Here is a 26,424-nt window from a genome sequence, read left to right as displayed (position 1 = left end):
GTTGCATAATGTACACGTCGTGTCTTTGATCTTTCGCAAGCAGATATCTTCCGTCAACGCGTTTTTCGCATCGAAATATTGTATAATGTATAAGGTGAGTCTAAATAAGTGAGACAAATTTTAGGCTCTGTAAAAAATCAAAAAGGAATTTTTCATAGAAATATATTTCCTTCCCTAAAGAATTACACTCTCTTCCAAAGAGGAGATAAAAATTAGATTTTTCTTGATTAGATTTTTGATATTTTAAATTTTTTCTTGCAAACTATTAATTTTACGAACAAAGTAAAAGAAATAAAAAAGTTTTCTAATAAAATAAAAAATTCTAATACAAAATTGAATAGGGATTGCTATTTTACCCCCATAAATGATACGAAAGGATTAAAAAAAATATATTAATAAATTTCTTTTTTACTAATAAAAAATTATCCACCAAATTTTATTTTTTTTAATTTATCCAAAATTTGAAAAAAAAAATTAAAATCTGGTTTTTATCTTCTCTTATTTGTAAGAGTGTAACTCTTCAGAGAGAGATGTAGAAACATATTTTTATATAAAAGATCTCACTTAATTTTTTACAAAAAATGATCTTCTAAATTTATCGTATTTACTTAGAATCATATTCTGTATATAGTATATGTAAATTCAGCGCCATGTTAAAACTTCTTTTCAAGCCGACAGCAAATTGAAAAATTCATAAAATGTTAATAAAAGTCATACAATATTATTGCATGGACGGATATGTAATTGAACGAGTATATTATTAAAAAAGTGGAAAATCGCGAATGATCCGAAACAGACAAAAAGTTATACAGAATCTACAATAGCATCGAAATATAATATACATATATTCGGCCCCGTGTTGAAATTTGTTTTTAAACCGACAATGAATTGAAATATTCATAGAATGTTAATAAAAATCATACAATATTAATGCACAGAGATGTGATAATTGAACGAACGTATTAAATGAAAAATCGCGAATAATCGGACATACTTAGACAAAGCGAGACTGAGATTCTCTGCGATATTTCACGGAATAACATCCAACATTCGTCATAAAAATTGAGTTCTTAGGAACCGCAATAAGTAGTTAAAAGGTTGCTAGTTCGCGATATTTCTCAGATTTTAAGCCGCGGGGAAAACTATGAATCATGGCCGATAATAAAAAGTAACAGTACGTAACTGCGAGATATACAGGATACACTCAGGCGGGAGAAGTTAAGATAAACGTGGAAATGCGGAAAACATTCGTGGGCCGCGCGTCGGCCGTCTTAAAATTTCATTCTCCGCCAACTTCTTAAAAAGTCTTATCCGCCGAAGCCCGTGCCAAGTCGATAACTTTCCGCCCACCTTAAGCGCATTTCCGGGAGAGCTGTCTTTATGAAAATACTTTCGCGAAATAAACTTTCAACATTCAACCTCCTGCCTTTTACCGCAGAAGCTCTCCCGCGGGAAGAGATCTTCGACGCGAGAGAATTCCACCGGCGCGAATATCCTTTCATCTGCGGCTTCTTACGTTACTAATCGTATTCCGAGCGAGTTACTTGCTCGCGATAAATTTAAGTAATTCGCTGTGATTTTTTAAAGGGAGAGAAAAAATATATATAATAAAAAATCAGTGCGAATAAATTATAATCCTTTTCGTCAATAGATAGAAAAAATGTGTTGGATTTTTCTCCGACTCGACAAATAAAATACAAAAAAATCTTTGTAAACTGGGTACCCGTATATTAAATGAAAAGGTGAAAAATGTGTTGACAGAAGAGTTAAAAATCGTGCTATGAACCTATGGGACTGGCTCGCCGATCGACGGGGCTGGTTCTGTCCTTCCTGTCGGGTACCGGACTGGTCCTCTTGTCGATGGGACTGGCGGATTTGTCGCTGGCCGAGCTCCTCTTCTCGATCGGGCTGCTGCCGGCGCTGAGTAGCTTGGCGTCCTCCTGAACCTCGGCTTCTTGGCCGGGGTTCCCAGCGGAAGCAGCGGTCGCCGTACCGGGGTTGTTGTTGCTGTTGGCGCCGCCGTTGTTGCCGGCGTTGTTGTTGTTCAGTACGATCGGCAGAGCGCCGCGGACATCGCGCAACTCACCCCGAAGAGTCGCGCATTCGCCCCTGGCGCGTTCCAGCTCGCCGTCAAGCCGGGCGCCGGTCGCTGCGTTCTCCTCCACCATCATGCGGAATTTTGCCTGCAAGCAGAAAACGTTCAAGGAAATGTAAGTGAAAATGAAATGGAAAGAAACGCATGCGCGAGTTCATAATTAATCCGCTTAGTCTTATTAGTACTTTAAACCTGTCGCGCGGATGACATTAGTCAACCACGTGGTCGCGCGGATGACATTAGTCAGCCACGTGGTCAAATCTGCAATTTTTTCGTTCTTCTTATATGTCTATAATTTTTTTTAAGTTTAAGTTTGATGATTGAGACATGTATTTAAATAAATAATATGTCCACAACATGTATCTTTATATTTTAATTCGTTTTTTAAAAATGGATGACATTACTCAGCCACGTGGTCAAATCTGCAATTTTTTCGTTTTTCTTATATGTCTATAATTTTTTTTAAATTTAAGTTCAATGATTGAGACATGTATTTAAATAAATAATATGTTTGTAACATGTGTCTTTATATTTTAATTTGTTTTTTTTTTTAAATGGATGATAGATATCCACGTGTATAAATCTACGATTTTTTAATTTTTCTTTTTAAAATAAAAAAAGGCTAAACTCTTAGTTAAATTTCAGAGATATTTAAAAGCCACAAAACTACTTGAAAACAACATTTTTTTTAAAGAGATTGCATGAAAGTTCGACTCTGTCGACTCGCAATTTATCATTTTCGCGAGACAATCGACGACGTTAATGAGCGCCGAAGTAAAACGAGCAAATCCATGACGAGATAAAAGTTTCCGCGACTTTGCTGCATATTATTATATAAATCCGTTATTGTGTAGCGAATGTACGAAAAGCTCTACACGTCGCAGTGAAATCGCCTACGTCTATTCAAGAAGTTTGCACGCGTCAAACCGCGCCTTCGAAGTCGCGGCACGAATCACTGGAATTGCGAAACAGAGAGAAACACCCGGGACACGTAGAGTCGTATTTCTTTCGCAGTCGCATTAGGAGTAACTCCGGGGATAAGTAAGACGCTATTTCCCCGGACTACGAAATTGGAAAGGTAGGCAAGGATAGGCAGAGAAGCGCCTCTGAGAAAATCTCGATGCCATTTTCGCGCGAATTTTTCATTTTACGACATTTCAATTCGGAGGATTGAAACATTCAGGCGTAAATCAAAATTTTCGAAGGGATGGATCTCACTTTTCTTTTAACTTCTTCGTCTGTTTAAGGAATGGAACTGAATTCAAATTTTAATGACAAACTTGAAATATCAGTATGCAAATCTACTATTTGATTATTTATAAGAGAGAGAGAGAAAATTTTATTTAAGTTGACGTTAAATAAATTCTTTTAGTAAAGCTTTGACGTAAATAAAATAGACATTAATGTTTATATATTTAATGTGTGTAAATATTAAATTTAATTATATTAGAATAAAAATTTTTGCACAAAGAATCAAGAAACAGCAAATTTTATGAACATACCATGTAAGAATAAGATATCTCGAGAAAGATACATTTTCCGAAATTTTATTAAAACAGAGAAAGACATTTTTAAAAAAAAATATGATCTCATCTGCATAAGATATTCTCTGCATATCTACGATTCTTGATTATCTTAATCAGAAGATAATTTCATTTATCTATAATACGTGCGAATCTCTCGAGTTGGAATTATTAGTCAGGGTTCGAAATCAAAGTGGAGCCCTTTGACGGCGATCAATGAGACTCTATGGTTATCGTATAATTTCCAGAAATGCTAATTTACTCAAACGATTGCAGAATCCCTCGTGTGGAATAATAAATGGCTCTCTCGTGTTCGCAAATAGATCGATGATACAATATGTTTCTCGCGATTGGATGCACCATAGTAACTTCTCGGGTCAAGCATGACTCTTGACCTTTGACTCGAATAGAGAAGTCGAGTTATTAACAGCTTGATTCAATTGTTTCTGTAACTCCGAATCCACCGTATTCCAGGTAGTTAATCCAGGTTTTTAATCCAGGTAATTAAAAATCAGTGAAAAATATACTAATTAAAATTTAATATAACTCGATCAATAGATTCTATAGTCTCAAACAATAGCATAAGCCGCTAAATGCGATGCAGAATTTAGGATTCATTAATATATCACTCATAATTGTGTGCAGGAGAGATTTACATTATTAATGGCTAACACCTTCCGTTGATAGACGCATTAATTGTTATATTAATACGTCATTAATATCTATCGTATCAATTTCACTTGTATCATGCATAATTCCAAATCATTATTACTTCTGATTTATAAATATTAATTTGGTATAATGTAGAAAAATAATTTCGAAAAAGAGGTTCTTTAATATTCGGCAAAAAATTAAGTATATTCAAGAGGAAAGTAAAGGTTTTCTCTGTCAAGAAAGAATATATTAATACGATAAATTTGACAAAATATGTTCGGCGAACTTCGAGAGAGAGAGAGTGAATTGACTCGTATTTTCAATACATCATTTTCGACGGCAGAATTTCGCGAATGCTGGTCGCATCGTGGCATCTCGCAGGACACGGATGAAATTGAAATGTTTCGCGAATTCAGAGTCCCCGGGCCGATCGTTGTGGCGCACCGCAGCACCGGAAGCACAAACGAGGCTTCCATGAAATCTGTAGTCTCGATGCGAGCGAGCTCGCGAATGCCTTTCCAAAGCCGCCGCGCGTACGTAAGCGGCTTCCGGTAATCACTTAATGACGCGCTGTCAAACGTGGGAATTTCTAATTGCTTTGTACTATTTGGTGTCATGAGCGGAAACAATCCATAAATTATACTGTGACTGGAGGTGAAATTCGCAACTAAGAGACTTTAGAGACTCTTGATATAAAAATCAGATTTCAATTAAATTATACAGGAGCCAAATGTCAGTTTCAAGCGAGAATTAATTTCTCGTGCACACTAATTTTTCTTGATGCGATGCCAAGAAAATTAGATAAATCTCAATTCGAGATCTTTAATTTTAATAAATATTGTTTTTTTTATCCGAAATTATCATTCAAAATTAAAAAATCTAATTAAATCTGTTAAAAAGTAATTGTTTATATAAAAATTGAATAAATAGATGTCTTCAACTATTTAATATATAAGCATTAATTTTTATTAAAATTATGGTATTTTTTAAATATTAGTTTTTATATTAAATAATTTGCATTACTAAGATTATAATAAATTTATGGTATCAGCATGTTGATAATTGTTTTTAGATACAAATATTAAATTTATATAGTAAATTCTAGTTTTGCTGACTCAACAATTCCACTTTTTCCGTGCGAGAGAAAGACATTTATAATTTATTATATACTGTCTGTATTTCAATTTAAATATTTTGAACGCAAAGTTTATTAAAATTCTTTTTCGTAAAATCAAATAAATTTTATTATTTAAATTGAACAAATAAAAGCCAAATGCAAATGTTAGTGCATCAGTTTCAGGAAAGAATTAATTTTTCATTCAAAATTGATATATTGGACACATATATGCAAGATATTAATTTTTCTTGGTGTGATACTAAGAAATTAAATAAATTTCTAACTCGACATTTTTATTAAATCTCTCTTTTCTCTCTAAAGTTAAATCTCTAATTTTTAATTAAAATCCTCCATCCTCCTTGAAAGTTTATTCTCTAATTCGAGATTCTTATTAAAACCTTCTCTGGCTCCCTAAAGTTGAATCTCACTTCGAGGTTTTTAACTTAAAAAAAATGAATGCTTTTAAATATTATTTTTTTATTCAATCCGCCAACCAAAGTAATCGATATTCTCTAGAGAGGCTTATCTGTTGAATATCTTATTAATTTGACTTTAGTACTATTAACTTTTTGTACAATGCTCTACGGCGGTCTGAGTCTAAATTGAAATTCTTACGGGCGACCTTATATCTCGTTGTGACTGAATTCCTCTTACAGGTTTGACGTTTGTCGTCGCTTGTAGCTGTGCGAACTCTGATAAAAGCCTGCGTCACTACGAAGCGCGACAAATGTCAACCTGTAAGAGGAATTCACCCACGACGAGATGTAAGGCCGCGCGTAAGAATTTCAATATAGCGTTACACAAAAAGTTAATGCTAAAAAAATCTAAGTTTAATAAAACTTTTTCAAGAATGCATAAATATTTCTTACATATATTTTTTAAAGGGATAATCAAAAATATATAAGACGAAAAATTGAAATATGTAGATATAATTAAAAAATAATATACATATATATATATAAGTAAAATAAATAAAAAATATATATATTATATATATATATATATATATATATAATTAAATAAATATGTATATATGTATAAAATAAATGTATAAAAATAAAATATAATAAACATATAAATATATATATATATATATATATATATATATAAAATAAAAAATAGATATAAGGAAGAAACAAACTAGATTCTATAAATTAATAATGAACAACTTAACAAAAGCTGTTTTACGAGCTAAGTATTTAATAGAATTTATTTTAAATTATACATCTATAATCTTGAGATGTAGGACGTTTCGCCACAATATATTAAATTTACAAAAAGTTGTTACAGCATCACTTCTTCTTTACAGTGTCAAAGTATAGACAGATGTCATTTGAATGTATTTTTACTTTAATAAATACGACATATAGGACAGATACGCAATGATCTGTCTTTCGAGGTATGAAGGTGTATATAAGTTGTGTTAAAAATGTGTGACACTCTAAGAACCTATATGTCGTTTTTATTAAAGTAAAGATACATTCAAATGACATCTGTCTATACTTTGACACTGTAAAGAAGAAGTGATGCTGTAACAACTTTTTGTAAATTTAATATATTGTGGCTGAAGAGACGCAAGTTAGCGTCGAAACGTCCCACATCTCAGGATTATAGATGTATAATTTAAAATAAATTCCATCCAATACTTAGCTCGTAAAACAGCTTTTGTTAAATTGTTCATTATGAATTTATTAAAACGAGCTTTCAATATTATATGTATTTTATATAGATTCTATAAGATCAATAAATAATAATGTTAGAAAAAACTTGCTTTATATTAATAACATGTATTTATTTAAAATTTCGTTCATTGTTCAATCATAAATTCTACAGTTCTGAGACTTGATTACTGTAACATATAATAAAAATTTTCTGTTTCAGTAAATCTCTTTTTCCGTGGTAAACGTGATATTAAAAAAAAAAAATTATATCTTTTACTTATATTTCTATGAATTGAAGAATTCGTTCAAGAACAATCAAACTTGGCACAAGACGCGTTTAATTATCACGAGCATCAAAAGACCGGTAATCGAGCGCAATAAAGAAAGTTTCGAAAGAATACAGAAATGAATCGAACAAAAGTAACAAAAAAAGAAACGATAGGGTTGTGGTTCTTCGAGAAAGGACGGTCATGATTGGCCAAGTTCCAAGGATACAAAAGGATAACGAGAGGAAGAAAGCATCTCGCGGACTTGTTGCGTTCCCAAAGACACCCTCTCACTTCCATCTCACCCCTTCCCACCCCTCGACGCGGACGCATCGACAAACGATCGTGTTCGCGCCCTTTTTCACGGCTGTGAACATGTCGGGCTCGCGACGATAAATTCCCGTCGAATGGAAACGAGGGAAAACCGCCGGATCGCGCCGCAGAGTAGTTTCGCTTTTAGTACCCGGACGTTTAAACATCGCTCCGGTTCTCTTGTAAAATGTATATCTGCCCTGCCGCAGTGCTGTTAAACCGTGTTTCCGGCGTTAGCATCCGTACATGAAGGAAGGATCGATACCGCCGGAGGCGTCTCTCGATATGGCCCTTCTCCAATATTTGCAGTTATCTAAATAAAATTATATAAATCATCTAGATGAAACTTTGGTCATCTTATCTTTATATAGATAATAAAAATATGTATTATCTGCATCTTAGATGAAAAAAGATAATAATCTTTATTAAATTATTTAGAATAATTTTCAGATAATTTTGGCATCTTAGATGAAAAAAGATAATAATCTTTATTAAATATTAATATATAATTTATTATTTAGAATAATTTTCAGATAATTTTGGTTTAGAATCATAGCATATAAAATACTTAAATAGTAGAATTTAAGCGATAAAAATTTATAAATAAAAATATGAATACATTTTTATATCCCTTTTATAATTTACATTTTTTTATAACGGTTCATCTCTCGTTTTACAATTTCTATCCCCTCTCGATGCTTTGTATCATGTCTAATCAGTGTTTGCGGTTATCTAAATAAAATTATATAAATTATCTAGATGAAACTTTGGTCATCTTATCTTTATATAGATAATAAAAATATGTATTATCTATATCTGCATCTTAGATGAAAAAAGATAATAATCTTTATTAAATTATTTAGAATAATTTTGGTTTAGAATCATGGCATATAAAATACTTAAATAGTAGAATTTAAGCGATAAAAATTTATAAATAAAATATGAATACATATATTTTTATATCCGTTTTGTAATTTACATTTTTTTATAACGGTTCATATCTCGTTTTACAATTTCTATCCCTTCTCGGTGCTTTGTATCATGTCTAATCAGTGTCTGCGGTTATCTAAATAAAATTATATAAATTATCTAGATGAAACTTTGGTCATCTTATCTTTATATAGATAATAAAAATATGTATTATCTATATCTGCATCTTAGATAAAAAAAGATAATAATCTTTATTAAATTATTTAGAATAATTTTCAGATTATTTTGGTTTAGAATCATAGCACATAAAAATACTTAAATAGTAGAACTTAAGCAGTAAACGATAAAAATTTATAAATAATAATATGAATACATATATTTTTATAATTTACATTTTTTTCATAACTGTGTTTATATAAGCAGTCTTAAAAATTATTATCTGGATGAGTCGCCATATATAATTTATCTTTTGTCTAAATACATTTAAAACAAAACCATCCTTATCTCATGATGAATTTCCATATTTCTATCTCATCTCTATCTAGCTAATTGTAAAATCATTCAAGCACAACACTGCTCTTGCGCAAATTCACCCTTGTGTCCTTCGATGTTATTCTTAATTAAAATTCTCCTTAATTATTCACCATCTCGGTTGTACGACCGCGTTATAATTCCGTCAAAACGAAATTCGCTCGATTAATTAATTAATCGTCAGCAAATAATTGATTTTACGGTAGAATTATTTAACGCGCTTCGCGCAGAAGCGAGTTCGCTGGACGAAATTACATTTCGTCTATATTGCGATATCAGAATCGATATTACACCAAGTTCGGTTTGGCGAACGCATACATAGTTTTCGGCGGCCGTTTAGTTATCTGACTATTCCGGATCTCCACACAATGTCTGACTGTACAACGTGTTCCGGATTATTCGCGCGACCGGAGTCACAAACGACGATGTAAATACTAACTAACGGCGGTATATCCTGTCGCTCGTTTGTCGCGCGTGGAGGAAGAGAGAATCCGATATTATGTTTCTATACCAGTTTCTATTCTACATGTATGCTTCGGGATCGTCGACTGCCGGACAATTTCGACGCACAATCCCTGTGTAAATGCGCCTCTATACGATTAAATGAACGATCAGGTCATTAGCCGCACAATTTGTCCTAGCACGAAGCTCTCATGTTGCTGCTGCATCCTCCGACACGCCATAATGGGGTGCACCGTAATTGGACAGGCGGATCTTTCAGCGCAGAATCAAGATCGTGGGATACCACGATGTCAACAAACTGATAACTTGTTTAAAAAGTGTGTCGTCTAAATCGCGAAACTCTGTTGAAAAGTCAATTTTCGCATCGAATCGAGAAAGAAACTATATCTTATAGAATGTTTGTTTCTTTCTTATATCTATTATATATAACATATATGTTATCTCTTATATCAATATACAACGAATGTATGAAAGAATCTGGACACTCATAATATTTGAAAAATTTATTTAAAAGTGTACCAAGAAAACTTCAAAAAATTATGAAGGCTAAAAAATCAAATAAATTATTAATTAAAATAATATCGTTGTTTCTTTAAATTAAAATACTATATTAGCTTAACTGGCTCTTTTATTTTGTCATTCTTAAATATACAATTGTTAACAAATATAGAATTAAATAACAATGATTCCTTTTTAATTAATTTTGTCTCCAAATAACAAAATCTACTTGTATATTTTCAGTGTGATACCTTACGTCAAATTGTATATATAAAGATAAAAAAATTTTCATTCGAATCTTCCGAATCTTAATAAAAGTTACGATAGACGACACTTTATTCTTCGATTAATTTGACAGAGATCCACGATTTATTCCCGAGTCAAGTCTATTAACGAGGGACGCATCAGCATGCGAGACGCATCGTTAACGATCGGAGAGTTAGGAGAGGGTGTTTTATTAAAGAAACTCACGTATATAGAGACCGACAGCTGAGTTTAATGAGTAATTTTCGTGCGACGGCGAGAGAGTCGATACCCTGTCGCGAGTGGTGAAAATCTAACGAACGAGAGGGCGAAACGTGCTGACGGAAAGCAAGCGGCAACATACAGCACACAAGCTAGCAGCAATATTGCAACAACATTGCAATATTGTACATTGCATAGCAATATTGCAGAAATATTATATAGGCATGAATTTGCAATATGGTTTAAACAACATTTCAGAAATATTATAAAAATAAAATTCACGCAAAAAATATTAGGTACAGACCATTACGTCCGATCATGTATTTAGCACACTTCCAATAATCCAATAATAATATTACATATATATTTTATTGCATTATTGCTGTAATGTTATAGAACAATATTTCTGACAGCGGACATTTTGCCATTGCTGCAACATTTCACAATGTTTATGCAATGTTGTAATATTGTAATGAAATGTTGCCACAATGCTGCTGCAATCTTGTTGTGCTGTATGAGACCCCATACAGCACACAAATTTGCAGCAATATTGCAACAATATTGCATAGCAATATTGCAGAAATATTATATATGCATGAATTTGCAATATGGTTTAAACAACATTGCAGCAACATTTCAGAAATATTATAAAAATAAAATTCACGCAAAAAATATTAGGTACAGATCATTCAGTCCGATCATGTATTTAGCACACTACCAATAATCCAATAATAATATTACATATATATTTTATTGCATTATTGCTGTAATGTTATAGAACAATATTTCTGACAGCGGACATTTTGCCATTGCTGCAACATTTCACAATGTTTATGCAATGTTGTAATATTGTAATGAAATGTTGCCACAATGCTGCTGCAATCTTGTTGTGCTGTATGAGACCCCATACAGCACACAAATTTGCAGCAATATTGCAACAACATTGCAATATTGTACATTGCATAGCAATATTGCAGAAATATTATATAGGCATTGCTGCAACACTTCACAATGTTTATGCAATGTTGTAATATTGCAATGAAATGTTGCCACAATGCTGCTACAATCTTGTTGTACTGTACGGGACCTGTCGCAATCGTTGGCAGGCATAGAGACAAAAAAAAATATGAGTTTATTTTGGGAACTGTCGGGGCAGCTTGTCTCTCAGTTAATCAGAAAATTCGCCGGAAAATCTCTCTCTCTCTCTCTCCCTCTCTCTCTCTCTGGCGAGAATACAAACGGCTCGGTAGAATAATCCTCCTCCGGCGAATTATCCCCTTCCTTCCCGTGAAACGTTCGATCCATCGAATAGTAGCAGTCGAATCTCTCGATATCGAATTCCAGATTGCAATTTGCAAATCGCGATCGTAACATTTGGACGGCGCGTCAAGGATATTCTGCTCTGTCGTTTATGTCGTTTATGGGAAAGATTTAATTAATAACAACGTAACTTTTGTACGGCAAAAATAAAAAGTCTCCTCATATATAAGACTGGTTTGTTTCATAAAAATAAATAATTACGAAGGTAAACATATGTTATACGTTTTTATAACTAACAAAATTGAAATTTACTTAATTAATTGTGTAAATTTAATTAATTAATTAATTATTTTTAATTAATAAGTCATCAAGAATCATTTTCTATTGCTTCCTCATAAAAGAGAAATCTTGTTTTTAATACTATGTTTATTTTTAAACAATCATATGTTTAAGAATGACAAAAAGCCAGATAAGTTATAGTATTTTAATCTAAAGAAACAACAATATTCCTTTAATTGATATACAACTAGTATAAAATAATCTGGACACCCATTCATGACATTTGAAAGATTTATTTGAAAACTTCAAAAAGTTATAAAGTCTAAAGAAAATCATAAATTATTAATTGAAATAATATTATTATTTCTTTAAATTAAAATACTATATTATCTTAACTGGCAATTGTTTACAAATATAGTATTAAATAACAATAATTCCTTTTTAATTAAAAACTTAACTTCTTAATTAATTAAAAAATTTTCAATTTCAGTTATAAAAAACACTATAACACATTTTTTACCTTCTTTATGAAGCAAATCAGTCTTACAGATGACGTGGCTTTTGATTTTTGCCGGTCTAATAATGTCTAATTTTGCCCTAATGAATTAATATAAGTTTTCGAAAGTGAAGTAAAATATACGATAAGAAGTAAAGTTCGCAATATTTTTATCTCCCTAAGCTAATTCGCTTATTACGTCGGAGAATATCGACCCACTCGATAATATCGTCGTAAACTTAATCCAAGTAATTTAAGAATTTCGCTGAAATCACGAGAGAGAGAAAGAGAGACACCTTCTCCTCTGAGTTTGCCCTCTCTTGCTAATTATGAACGTGAAACTTCTCGTCTCCTCTCCTTTCTCCCCCACCCCCTGCACCCTCTCACCCCCTGACACTTGTCTGGAGTCCCCAGGTGTCGACGCGTCGAGGAAGAAAGAGAGGGATTTTCATTTCATCGTGAAGCAGCGTATGAAATATGCATTGCTCGATGCATTCGCGATTTTTCATCGGGCACATAACCCTCTCCCTCCTCCTAACCCCTCTCTTGAAGCTGCTGCTCGTCGTCAACTTATATGCACACGTATTTCGCATGCCACGTAAATTTACGACCAGTGTTGTGACGCTTGGACGATTTTAAAATCAGTTAGATAAAAATGAGATAAAAATATGTAAGTAAATTCATCTTAAATAAGATGAAGATAATTTTGTTTTAAATATATCTAGATAAAAGATAAAATTATATAATGATTTATCTAGATAATTTTCTAGATTATTATTTAGAAAATTATCGAGATAAATCACTATATAATTTTATCCTTTATTCTACTATTTAAGTATTTTTATGTGCTATGATTCTAAATCAAAATTATCTGAAAATTATTCTAGATAATATTGTAAAGACAATACTTTTTTCATCTAGATAATTTTCTAGATTATTATCTAGAAAATTATCTAGATAATAATCTAGAAAATTATGTAGATGAAAAAAGTATTGTCTTTACAATATTATCTAGAATAATTTTCAGATAATTTTGATTTAGAATCATAGCACATAAAAATACTTAAATAGTAGAATTTAAGCAGTAATCGATAAAAATTTATAAATAAAAACATATGTATTTATATTTTTATCGCTTAGTGTTTAAGTTCTACTATTTAAGTATTTTTATGTGCTATGATTCTAAACCAAAATTATCTGAAATTTAGTAAAGATAATACTTTTTTCATCTAAGATGCAGATATAGATAATACATATTTTTATTATCTATATAAAGATAAGATAACACCAAAGTTTCATCTAGATGATCCATATAATTTTATTTAGATAACAGCAAACACTGTTTACGCATACAAAGTATACGAGATTGAGAACCGAATTTAAAAATTTCATCGCAATAATTTCAACTCGATAATTTGACCAGCGATAATTCATCGTTAGTATATCGTTAACTTTAAACAGTATGATGACAACATCTGTATATTCGTAACGAAAATTTAATATCCTCTGGTCAATGAGAATTTTAATTAACATATGTATGTATATTTGTGAGTATGTGTGTGTATAATTGCCATTGTATAAAATTCATTAAAGCAACGCGAGTGCTAGATCAGCTTGCAATTTGCACGTCACGTTGAAATATTTCACTTTCATTTCGACGTAATTTTTTTTGCTGCATTTGTACGTCAAAGATGAAAAAATAAAAATGACACGCGATGTGTATATCTTTTTTTTTTTTTTTTGCAATTTTTGCATCGTTTGCCCGACGTTTTTAATATATTATACGTTATTGCATATCCAATCGAGCTACTCTCGAAATTGCAAATAGCAATCGTGCCGGGGCTTTTCCTGTGCACATACCATCGAAACGTCCGGCTAAATAAGGTACATACAGGCGCACATCGCTCGTTCCAAGATTTATCCTCTCCTCTTGGAGAGTAAAAGTTCTCCCAGATATATGTATATATACTTTGCTTTCTCACAAATATGTACCCCAGCCAGTTATCACTTTAAAATATTCTCGCGATGTATTTTACGCAATTCTCTCTTTAGCGAGAGAGAGAGAGAGAGATTTCCAAAAGTCTCGATCATGATTAATTAAAATCTTCAACGTTTTCCGGGAAATTAGCAAGACAATTTGTCGACTTTTGGTTTTGTATTTCGCTCTCTCGTGTCAAAGATGTATGAAATATTTACGATCCCTTCGAGTTACATAGAAAAAAAATTTGTTTTCTTAATAAAAATGATTTTTATTAAAATTTTTGTGTTTATAATATTTACACATTCATGAATTAATTTAATATATTACGTTGTGTTAATTGAGCTTAAATATTGAATTATTAAAACAACTAAAAAAGATGTAAAAATAACACAATGTGCAGCATTTATTTTTAATTTTACACGATAAATATGATCTGTTTTATTAGTGATAAGATTTATCTGTTAAATGAAAAATATGTTGATTTTTTGTAATATAAGTAAGGATGTGATACATTTAAAATTAACATATTTTTAGTTGATTTTTACATTAAAACTATATGTTAATTTGAAACAAAATTTATTTTAATAAATTACTTAGTAGTTTTGCATATATTTTGTGTTAAAATATTAACATAGTATTTGTGGATATTTTCCATAAGGGGGCAAAATTAATAAAATTTCTTCTCTTTCTAATTTTTTTAAATTAATTTTTTTATATTAAATATGCAATTGCTTAATTTTTTTACTGATTCTAAGAGAGGGAAAATGCCTCCCTTTGCTCCCTTTTGCAGGCGCCAAGCTTTTTATACTTAAAAATACAGCTTATATTGAGATAATTAATGTCATGCAAATTAAGAGACCTTTACGGACAATATAAAATATTAGTTTGAATTTTTATTAGCACGATATTTCGATCAAAGCGTTTATATTTAAATTTTGTTTTGTCTTAATTTTTTGAATATTAATTCAGAAATTAATTTAATAATTAATTTAATTTTTTTATTTCGTTTTATTTGAATTTTTTTATATTAAATATGCAAATGCTTAATTTTTTTTACTGATTCTAAGAGAGGGAAAATGCCTCCCTTTGCTCTCTTTTGCGGGCGCCAAGCTCTTTAAAAATACAGCTTATATCGAAATAATTGTCACGCAAATTAAGAAACCTCTTTACGGACAATATAAGATATTAGTCTGAATTTTCTTTAGCACGATATTTCGATCAAAGCGTTTATATTTAAATTTTGTTTTGTCTTAATTTTTTGAAAATTAATTCAGAAATTAATTTAAAAATTAATTTAATTTTTTTATTTCGTTTTATTTGAATTTTTTTATATTAAATATGCAAATGCTTATTTTTTTTTACTGATTCTAAGAGAGGGAAAATGCCTTCCTTTGCTCCCTTTTGCGGGCGCCAAGCTCTTTATACTTAAAAATACAGCTTATATCGAGATAATTAATGTCACGCAAATTAAGAAACCTCTTTACGGACAATATAAAATATTAGTCTGAATCTTTTAACACAATATTTCGATGAAAACGTTTATATGTGAGAGAAGTGGCTCGATAGATTGTTGGAGCGCCTGATGCAGACAGCTGTCAACCGAGCGGCTCGCTCGTTCGTTCGACATAGCTAGGTGTTGCCTGCTACGTACTTAAGGGTCGGTGTTACCCATATCACGCGCGCACACGCCATATACTGTCCAACTAAGTTAGCCGGGTCCAGCATATGGGTCTCTCGTTTGAGAGATCGCATTTTCGTTCGCCAATGGACGCGAAGCGATACGAAGTGGCTGATGCTATCGATGTTATTACCTGCAGACCCGATACGGTCCTTCTCTAGCTCTCTCTCTCTCTCTCTCTCATCCTTTCCTCTGTCGACAGAGCCAGAACTAAACACTTTGCTTGGAAGATGTTCAATTAATGGTCGTCGATGCCGAACGTAAAAAGACAAGCGGATTTAAAGCAAGAAAAATAAATGGACGGAGAGCGTAGAGAAATAACGAGGAACAACAATGAACTGAAACAGTCCGAGATTTGCGGGAAAAAACAAAGGTATTATATAATAGTAGTTGCACGCGTATAAAGACTTTGTTTTAATAATGCATGTTACCGTTATTTCTGATGCAAAATTTCTAATTATAGTCGCAGGCGGAATAAAATGGTTATTTTTGCCCTTCTTCTCTATTTGAAAAATAAATCTTTAATTCGAAATCTGAAATGTATGTGTGAATATGTATTTCGTTCGTTATTTTTTCCCTCGTATTTTGATCACTTGCGCAAATATATATGTAATATATTCGTCTACGAAATGGTATCAGAAATCGGCGCGATCGATAAATACCTTCTTTTTATGCGCGCGATAAATCGAATTTACTCGCGCGCGAGAGAGCGGAATGACAATTTGTAGTCTCGCCGATACGATTCGGCTTATTTCCCTACGGATTTTTCGCGGTTGCAACTTATTCATTCTCGGACGAGGCAAGCCTCTCGCGGAGAGATGCAAATAACCCTAGCTCATACCTGGGATATTTACGAGCTTTGAAAATATTTCCCCAAAACACAAGCGCATACATTCATACATCTACATGCTTTCATTAATAAAAAATATATAAATTATATATATATATTAAATATATATTAAATATAAATATATATATATTATATAAATTATATAAATATATATATATATATATATATATATATATATATATTATATATATATTAAATATATAAATATATAAATATATATATATATAATAATTATATAATAAAATGTAATAAATATAAATATATAAATAATATATTATAATAATAATAAATTCCCAAAATTATTAAACGAAACGTCGTGAAGCTGAATAAATGATTTACTTGCTAGTTTGGTCGATTAATTTCTATACAATTCCAATAATAATAATGTATATTAATAATAATGTCTATAATAATAATATATTAAAATATTTATATACGATACATTCGTTTTCCCTATTTCAGTTATTTTTTGCTTCACCTATTCTTGTTCCTACTTATTTTTATTTTGATTTTATACGCCCCAGCTCGCCGCGTTTATTTTCTTTAAATGTTTCCTCGCAATCTTTCCACGTGAACCGCAATTTACGAGAGAGAACGAGCTTTGCGCACAGCGCAGGTCGCCGGATGATGTATATATATATATATATATATGAGAAATATGATATGTGCAAGAGATGGCAAGATGAAGGCTGTCAGTCGCAAGGGGCGTTGCGGAATGAATTTATCGTGGAGAAGTAAATGGCGAGAAAGGGGTGGAGTAGGATCGAGAGAAAGATCGTTGAGAGTGACCTTTTTTTTCTCTCTCCAGAGGTATGCAGATGTCGGGAGGAGAAGGAAAAGAACGACGGAGAAATTAAAGTGGACACCGGCGGGAATTTTCTCGGCTCGGAATGAAAGAGAAAGAGAGAAATATATATATGGAATTTCCATGAACGAGAAGCGCCGTACTGCATCCATGATTATTAACTCCGTTATTGATCTGGATGGAAATTTTTGCAGACACTTTCCGTGAAATTTTCATAATTTTTGCATCATTCAAAAAATGCGCAAATAGGAAAAAAAAAATCGACGTGCGTCAGCATGTCGAAAGGTGGTGCAGACTGCTGAGAAAGAGAGAGAAAGATTTTTGAAAAAAGAGCTATGCGAAAGAATAAAAGCGACGTAGGAACAGCGTTGTGCTTAGATGATTTTAAAATTAGCTAGATAAAGATGACATAAAAATATGGAAATTCATCTTAGATAAGATTATTTTGTTTTAAATATATTTAGATAAAAGATAAAATTGTATGAGTATGTGAAATAGCACTTGAAGAACTCGCAACAAAACTGCCGATTATCGAACAAAATTTTACCCCTGCAAACAATTTTTTTGAAAATCAGCAATTTTATTGAGAGTTGTTTAATACGCTAAAATGAATAGAAAAAAAAATTGGAAAAAAGTGTGAAGTTAGTCCCCCGTAATTTCAAGTGCTATTAACTCTTTTATTTAGCATTTTCCACTTATATAAACACAGTTAAAAAAATGTAAATTACAAAAGGGATATAAAAATTATCAAAAGAGATGGATAAAAATATATCTACATTTTCATGTGCTATACTCTTTAAACTAAATTATCTGAAAATTATTTTCGACAATTTAGTAAATACTTTTTTCATCTAAGATGCAAAGATATAGATAAATATATACATATATTTTTATTATCTATATAAAAATAAGATTCATCTAGATGATGACCTATACAATTTTACATTAAGATAAAACAGCAAACACTGCATAGGAAAATAAAAGACCAGCCACGCCCGTAGAATTTTCTGGCCTTGTTTGAGCAGGAATGACGGAGATATAGTAATTATGAAGTCTGTCCTTTTCTGGATGACGGAAAAGTAAGATGGATAGGCCGGGAGGCGAAGTAGAGCGTGAAGGAAAGAGATAAATTGAGATAGAGAGACGAAGACGGGCAAAGAGAGAAGGAGAGACAAGGCACCGAGAGGGTGAGAATAGGACGCAGAAGGTGGATGGAACGTCGTAAGAAGACTACAGAATGATGCAGTGGCTGCGCATCACCGAAAGCGGCAGCCGCCACTCGAATTTATGAAATTGCAATTCCGGCCGCCTCGTTGCATCCGCGTCGGAGCAATTTGTCTCGCGACGTATGGAGGTAAAATGGTCTCCGAGCCATCCCCTTCGCGGAATCGTTGCAGCTGTAATTGCAGCGAGTTCGAGTCACGTAAAGCCGATATCGATTTCCGCCTCGAGCGACGACAATTCGCGAAGACAACGATTTCCGTCGCGCGCAAAGTGATATCATTGGGGTGTATCGGATTTAATTGAGGAACGCGACACCGAAAGGCCGATAACGAGATCTACATGTTTCGACAAGGTTTTCAAAAATCTCGGAAAAATATATCTCTATACTTTTCTTCTTAAATCAATAAATTGCGGTAAAATTCAATCTTTTTTTCGAAATAAAAATTTATATCGACCCGCGAATAAAATCGGAGAGTTTGAATGAATTTTGAAATATAATACTTTTACTATATATATTTGTTAGCACGAAATATTAAAAGTTACATGCAAATTGATATTATTGGTGTCTATCGAATTTAATTGAGAAATACAATTCCGAAAAGGTGATAACGAGATCTACATGTTTCGATAAATTTGTGGAAAATCAAAAAGCTTAAAAAAATCTCTATATATATTATATTTGTTTTTCTTTTAAATAAATAGAGAATAAGTTTAGAGAATTTTTTTTCATGTCTCTTGAAAAGAGAAAGAGCGGTAAAATTATATTTTTTATTATATTTATTTATTTTTTATTATATTTGTTTTAATATAAAACTGTATCAGTGATTTTGTGAAAAAAGCTGCGAGTGAAATTGAAGAGAAGAATTCTATTCTTCTGTTCAATTCTATTCGCAGCTTTTTTTTTTACAAAATCACTGATATAGTTTTATATTAAAACAAATATAATAAAAAATAAATAAATAGAATTCTGAATAATACTTGCTATTTATTAGTGCGAAATATTCAAAGTAGCATCTCATTAATCGAATTCTTGTCGCTTGAAAAGCACTTCATACATTTTCAGATGTAATGGCCCTATTGCATTACGCGCATTTAGCATTCTTCTCGTTACGTGGGATATTTGCGTTCATATATATACACACCGAGTACTATTAAACATATATACATGTATCCGTTTCGCAGAAATAATCATAATGCATGCGATACACATGTAATAACATTTCATTATTAATGAGCAAAACGGAATAAATGTTAAGGGGGATGAATATTAAATCGGCAAAGCCGCGAGTGACATGAAACATTTATTAGTCGTCGTGTATTATTCCGCGAATCCCGGGATTTCGTATGAAATTACAATTTACAACGTAAGGGAATAAAAGTGGATGATGTCAATGAGACGCGCGATTATTAATCGAATCGCGATTAATAATCGAGCAAATCGCGATACGACAGATGACAGTTCTTAATTCGGTGTTGCATTTTTTTTTTTTTTTCCTTTCGAACGATGGAAAGAAAAATGTATTTTTTTCGAAGAGAAATGAGGCGAGAAATGTCGACTCATTCGAGCGAGAAGACACGCGGCACGTGCTGCTATTTAAAATAACACCCGGTATCGCGGGTGTTCCCCGGCCACATGCCGCTTCAGGTTTCTAATGTGGGCCAAACTCGCAGCATCCAAGGCAAACCTGTTTTCGCTTCTGTACGTACGAGCGTCGAAGTACTTTCCTCTCCAAAAATGGAAATCGAAGAACGCCATAAGTTTATGAATGTACGATCGGCTTAAAATAGAAAAACTCAAACGCCACGATTTTCGAGATCGGCTTCTAATCTTTATCTAATCTTCATTTATTTCGTGCGAAATATATGACGTTAATTAACCATTGGAGTTAATACTAGATATACAATATTTTAAATTATTATTTCGTATACAATATACATATATTTACATGTATTATATATATGTATAAATAAAATATATAAATAAATATATAAATAAATAAATATATAAATAAATAAATAAATAAGTAAATAAATAAGTAAATAAATAAATAAATAAATAAATAAATAAATAAATAAATAAATAAATAAATAAATAAATAAATAAATAAATATATAAATAAATATATGAATAAATATAAAAATATATAATAAAATATATAAATAAAGCATAAATATATAAATATAATAAAATATATAATATATATAATAAAATATAGATTGGAGTAGATTTCATATAATTTCGAAGAGAGAGGTGTCTGAACTAATTAGTGTGTTACTAATAGGAAATATCCCGCAAGATGCTTTCGAATATAGCAATCCGCCCTACTTCGTGCTTTCAGAAGAGAGACGTGTTACCGTTATTACGGTGTTGCGCGCACACAATAAGTTACGCGTAATCACAGCGGGGATAATAAACGCCTGCAACAAAGTGCGCCGCGGTTTCGAGGCACGTCTCATCAGTTACTGTTGCGCTGAGTTAACGCGACTAATTGTAGATATAACGACGCGTGCACGGGCACATTGTAAGCTCACATTATATACACGGTGCTTATATGCGACTTACGTAACTGTTTATGTCTGAAGTTCAGGTCTCATTTAATCGCGTGTGCACATATCCGAGGACTCTCCGCTCGTAATTTTCAAAAACGATTACCGTCCTGTCTCGTTAATTGTTTAGGGAACTTCAGTTGCAAAATTGTTAAAATGATCTTTTCATTTTGAACTGTTACAGCTTCCTCTTTTGAGCACAAATGCTGTATAAATAAATAAAATAAATAACAGAATTTTCAAAATTTTCTCTAGAATAATTAACAAAATTACGTGTAATATTTTTAGAGTTATGAAAAAATAAAATAATATTAAATTTAAATATTTTTTAAATCTAATTTAAAAATAATTTTAAAGTTTTCTTTTTCTTTCTAAAATGATGACTCCAGATAATTAATGTAAATTTTGAGAATTATTAAAAAGATTCTTTTTAAGGAAGATCTTTGTATAAATAGTGTGTGAGATATAGAAAGAGAGAGAGAAAGGGGAAGGGAGAGAATGTCCCAGAGTCTCTCGCCGTTTGAGATAATTATAGACATGGATGCATAATTCCGCGAGCATGTTAAACTTATATTCATCTGTCATGCTCCGAAGAGCGTACACTGTATTTAGATCCACCGTGGCATCGACTAATAACCATGATATCTGATATCAATTATTTTAACATAGTTAACGAAAATAGGGATAATGTTACACATTCATATACGCACGTGCACGTACAATAAGATTTAGAATCTATATATACGTAATATAATTAAATAATATAATCTATATAAAAAATATAATAAAATCTTGTGTAAATTTTAATTGAGAAAATGGATGTGTAAATATATGAGTAATGTTTATTATTTAATAATTACCTAATTAACTTTTTGAAATATCTGATTTTTAATACTTTTTTAATATAGATTTTTAATATAGATTTTTAAAAATGTTTAATAATGAGTTTTAAAAATTGCAATATGTATGTATACATATATATATATATATATATATATATATCTTTCTCATTTCGTATAATTTAATTGAATATAATTAAAGCTCCTGGGTACTCGCCGTGGCGGTGTTGAATTGTGACGTTAGAGGCGAGAAAATACACGCTGAAATTCTTGCGTGTTATATTTTTAGATACAAAGATATTTTGATGAGAAACAATCACTTCAGATAGCTTTAGCACACTTATAAAATATTCCGAAAATTATCTTTTTCCCTTTATAATCAATCAACAACTGTATATATAAAATAATTGTGATATAAGGTCGTATAGTCTTGCAGTTATTTCGCATGAAGTTTGATATTACAATTAGTTTATAATTGTTAATAATTGTCAAGGAAATAAATCATTTTCGAAGTATTTTAAGAATATACTAAAGCATTCTGAAGTTGTGTTTCTCGCCTTACAATTGCATATTCTTTGATAATAAAATATTGACGATTGTAATGCAAATATAAAAATTATTATTGCAATACATAAAAATCCAATATTTAAATCTATAACAGAAAATACGAACGAAAAAAATAGAATTTTCTACAAGAATCTGTCGATCAAAATACCTGCGCTTTCATTAGATTCGCGCGTCTCCATATGTCCGCCATACGCTGCACGTCTCGCGCGAGACTGATATCTACTACTGACCGCAAGACTTTGCGATGTCGTCACCTGACGGCGAAACCTAACTTCACAGCCAAGAATGAACCGAGCTTGGCAGAGTCCCTCGCCTGACTAGACTCAACGTTTTTCTCCTTCTATCCTTTCCATTAAACTAGCGCGTCCGATGTGTCCGTCACACTGCACGTCTCGCGAGAGACTGATCCCCACCACTGACCGCAAGACTCTGCACAACAGTCGTCGCCTGACGGCGAAACCTAACTTCACAGTTAACAATAAGAATGAAGTCGCGAGCTAGCAAATAGCAGTTTGCAGCCAATAAAGAGTATTATTTTAAATTATTTAAACAATAAATGGTTTAAAAAATTTATAAAATTGAAAAATATTGAAGTGTTTTATAGTAGCTTAAATTATATAGACTTTTTGAATATTAAAAAACACTTCAATTTGTTTAAATTATTTATTACTTCAATAATTTAAAACAATGCATGTCTCTTGAAAAATTAAAGTTATATTTAAAATCACTTACTCGAATAACTTTAATAACATATAATCATTATTCTATATTTTTTCAACTGTTTTGCTAGTTTGTTTAACATTTTATTAATTAAACAGATAATTTTGCAAATCTTTTACATTTATATAATTAGCGATTTAAAAAATTTTAATATCTTACATTAAATTTTGTTTCTTATACATTTTTGCTGTATTTGTAATAGTAAAGAGTTGAATATTGAAGGGATATTAATTATCTGTAAAATCATTTGTGCGAGCACAAATGAAAAAAATACAAATCAAATATTTTTGGTAGTTCTACATTTGTTCATCATAAATTTGAAAAAATCGGAGTATAACACGATACGTTTACTTGTGAGTTATACATATACCTCAATGTCCGGTTCATATTTCCGCCTTCTTGATTCGGATAGATTTGCTTTGTAGAACAAACATGTTCTCGTCGCAAAATATCCGACTGCGAAGAGAAAAAATAATTTCCGCCTCTATTTTCTCGCTTTTACATGTAAGATAGAGTAATAAAAAATATGAAAATAACGCGCTGGCAATTTCATAAGCTTTTCATGCGTTCGTGTATACATATATATTTCACAGTAAAAATATTTGCCGCGAGAGTGCTTAGTTTATAAACATGTTAATAATTCGTTCGGCTCTGAAATATAAAATATAAAACAATTTGTAATAAATTTTATATTTCAGAAATAATCTCGATGCAAAAAATTTGAATGATTCAACAAACTTTTATATTTATAACAATTTCATAAAAATATAAATATAAATATCAATTACCTAAATATCTTTCAAAACAAATTAAATTAAATTAAAGTGAAAATATAGTTGTGCGAAATAAATATTGACAAAAAAGCAGATCATAAAGTTGATGAAACTAGTTGAGATAATTATATTAAAATTGCACACACACAAAATATATTGTTCCATAATTTTCATACAATACTACACGTAATCATTAACATAATTTATCGAATTTGACAGATGGTTTCCATCACACACGTGACGATACTAATTTGCAAATTGGTTCACGGAAGCCCGGAAGCTGCCCGAGAAGAGAATCAGGGAATAGAAAGAAGGAGTGCATTTCTGTATGTGCCGGAAGCTCTCTCTCTCTCTCGGCTTTTTGAGGATCACGCGGGCGCGGCTAAATAGCCAATTCGCCGCTTTGTCGTGGACGAGGTCCAGGCCACAAGGCGCGTTTCAAATGCAAATACTAAAGAAGGAGGAGGAGACCGCGCACAAACCGACCGGCTTAACTGTTTCGTCGACGGCAGTAAAGTTTTGAAGCCCGATAAAAAAGGGAGAAAGGCAATTTCCTACTCGCTCGCGGAGCTCGCGGAAGCGGAATTTCATAAACGTGGAGGTAAAAAATATTGAAGAAAATGTAAACTACGGCGCTGACTTTCTATACGCAAGGAAAATTACGAGATGCTCGGCGAATGCGCGAGCTCGCGACATGAAAACGACAAATTTCGCGGATGAATATTTTTAAAGAATAACGCGAACTGATTAAAAAGATCCACGTAGCAACATGACTTTGTAATGTCGATATTATTCTTATTTATTTTTATTTATTCCTATATTATTTGTTATTTATTTATTTATTATTTATATTATTTATGATTTATTTATTTATTCCGTGTGGAATTTTTCATTTATTAAACGAGTTCAATTTATATAAATCAATCGACGAGATAATTTTCTGAAAGTAACATTTTTCTTCGAAAACAAGTAGCATTAAGAAGATGATGAAAGTGTATATATGCGTTTTTCTTTCGGGAGATCAACACGTTTCATACACAATTTTTCATCCTATAATCCGCTATTCGATACTGACTAAAATAGATGAAATATTTCGTCCGCCCGGTGGTTTCTGGCTTTGGCATTGTCGATTTAACAGAGAAATATTCGATATCGCCCGTATTCTGCGTTTGCAGAGACAAGATGAACTGATTCAGAATCACGCAACAGAAAAGAGAGAATATCCGATATATTTTTTGTTTTGGAAATATCCGTAAATTTTTTTTCTTTATTTGGATTTAATGCAAATCGCACAATACGATACGACGATTAATTGAACAGTAAAAAATAAATCAATAATAAACCCCACTTTGATATCCGATGATATTTCATAATAAACTTTGATTCATTTGTACGTAAATTTCGATTAATTATTACATTCATGAAATATTCTCAATTTTTTAACATGATAATTGTTCTATCATCGGAAACATTTTTAAATATTTTCCATAACTCTTTAATTGTTAAAACGTTTGTTTGAAACAATTTCATTGATAAAAATTATAAATTAAAACAGCATTTACCGTGTTGGAGAGATGATAAACAAGCGCGCAGATTAAAACATGCAATTTTAAATACGCGAGATGTATGAAAATATATCGCGTATTAACGTTTTATAAACATTATTTTGCAGTCGATTTATTGATAAATGAAGAGCTTTCTTTCTCTTTTTCTCTCTTGAAAATAACATCATAATATCGTATGATATTATAGATAAATTAAAGAGACGCAATTAAAAATTAATCGGCTGGTCGGTTTAAATATTAAATCACAGTTCCGCATAACGAAATTGTCTGTATCTCATGATTGATAAGATTGGAGAGGAAATGAAAAAGAGAAAACGGAGGTTGGA

General features: G+C 31.6%; 1 protein-coding gene across 10 annotated transcripts in view; it reads right to left on the bottom strand.

The window, feature by feature from the left end:
• The window catches only part of Liprin-gamma (liprin protein kazrin), a 183,981-nt gene that overhangs the window by 40,788 nt on the left and 116,769 nt on the right, over positions 1-26,424 (bottom strand). For all 10 annotated transcript variants that reach the window (XR_014925711.1, XM_085487122.1, XM_085487117.1 and 7 more), the window contains one exon: positions 1,787-2,183. Coding sequence is in view for 9 of the 10 variants with exons in the window: in XM_085487122.1 (XP_085343248.1) it covers positions 1,787-2,183 (397 nt within the window). In the remaining variant the exon portion in view is untranslated. The remainder of the gene's footprint in view (positions 1-1,786; positions 2,184-26,424) is intronic.

The sequence above is a fragment of the Nylanderia fulva genome, unplaced genomic scaffold (assembly GCF_048542155.1).
Source record: "Nylanderia fulva isolate GAGA-0341 unplaced genomic scaffold, ASM4854215v1 Scaffold5, whole genome shotgun sequence".
NCBI lineage: Eukaryota > Metazoa > Arthropoda > Insecta > Hymenoptera > Formicidae > Nylanderia > Nylanderia fulva.
This window is presented reverse-complemented; position numbering and strand designations above follow the sequence as displayed.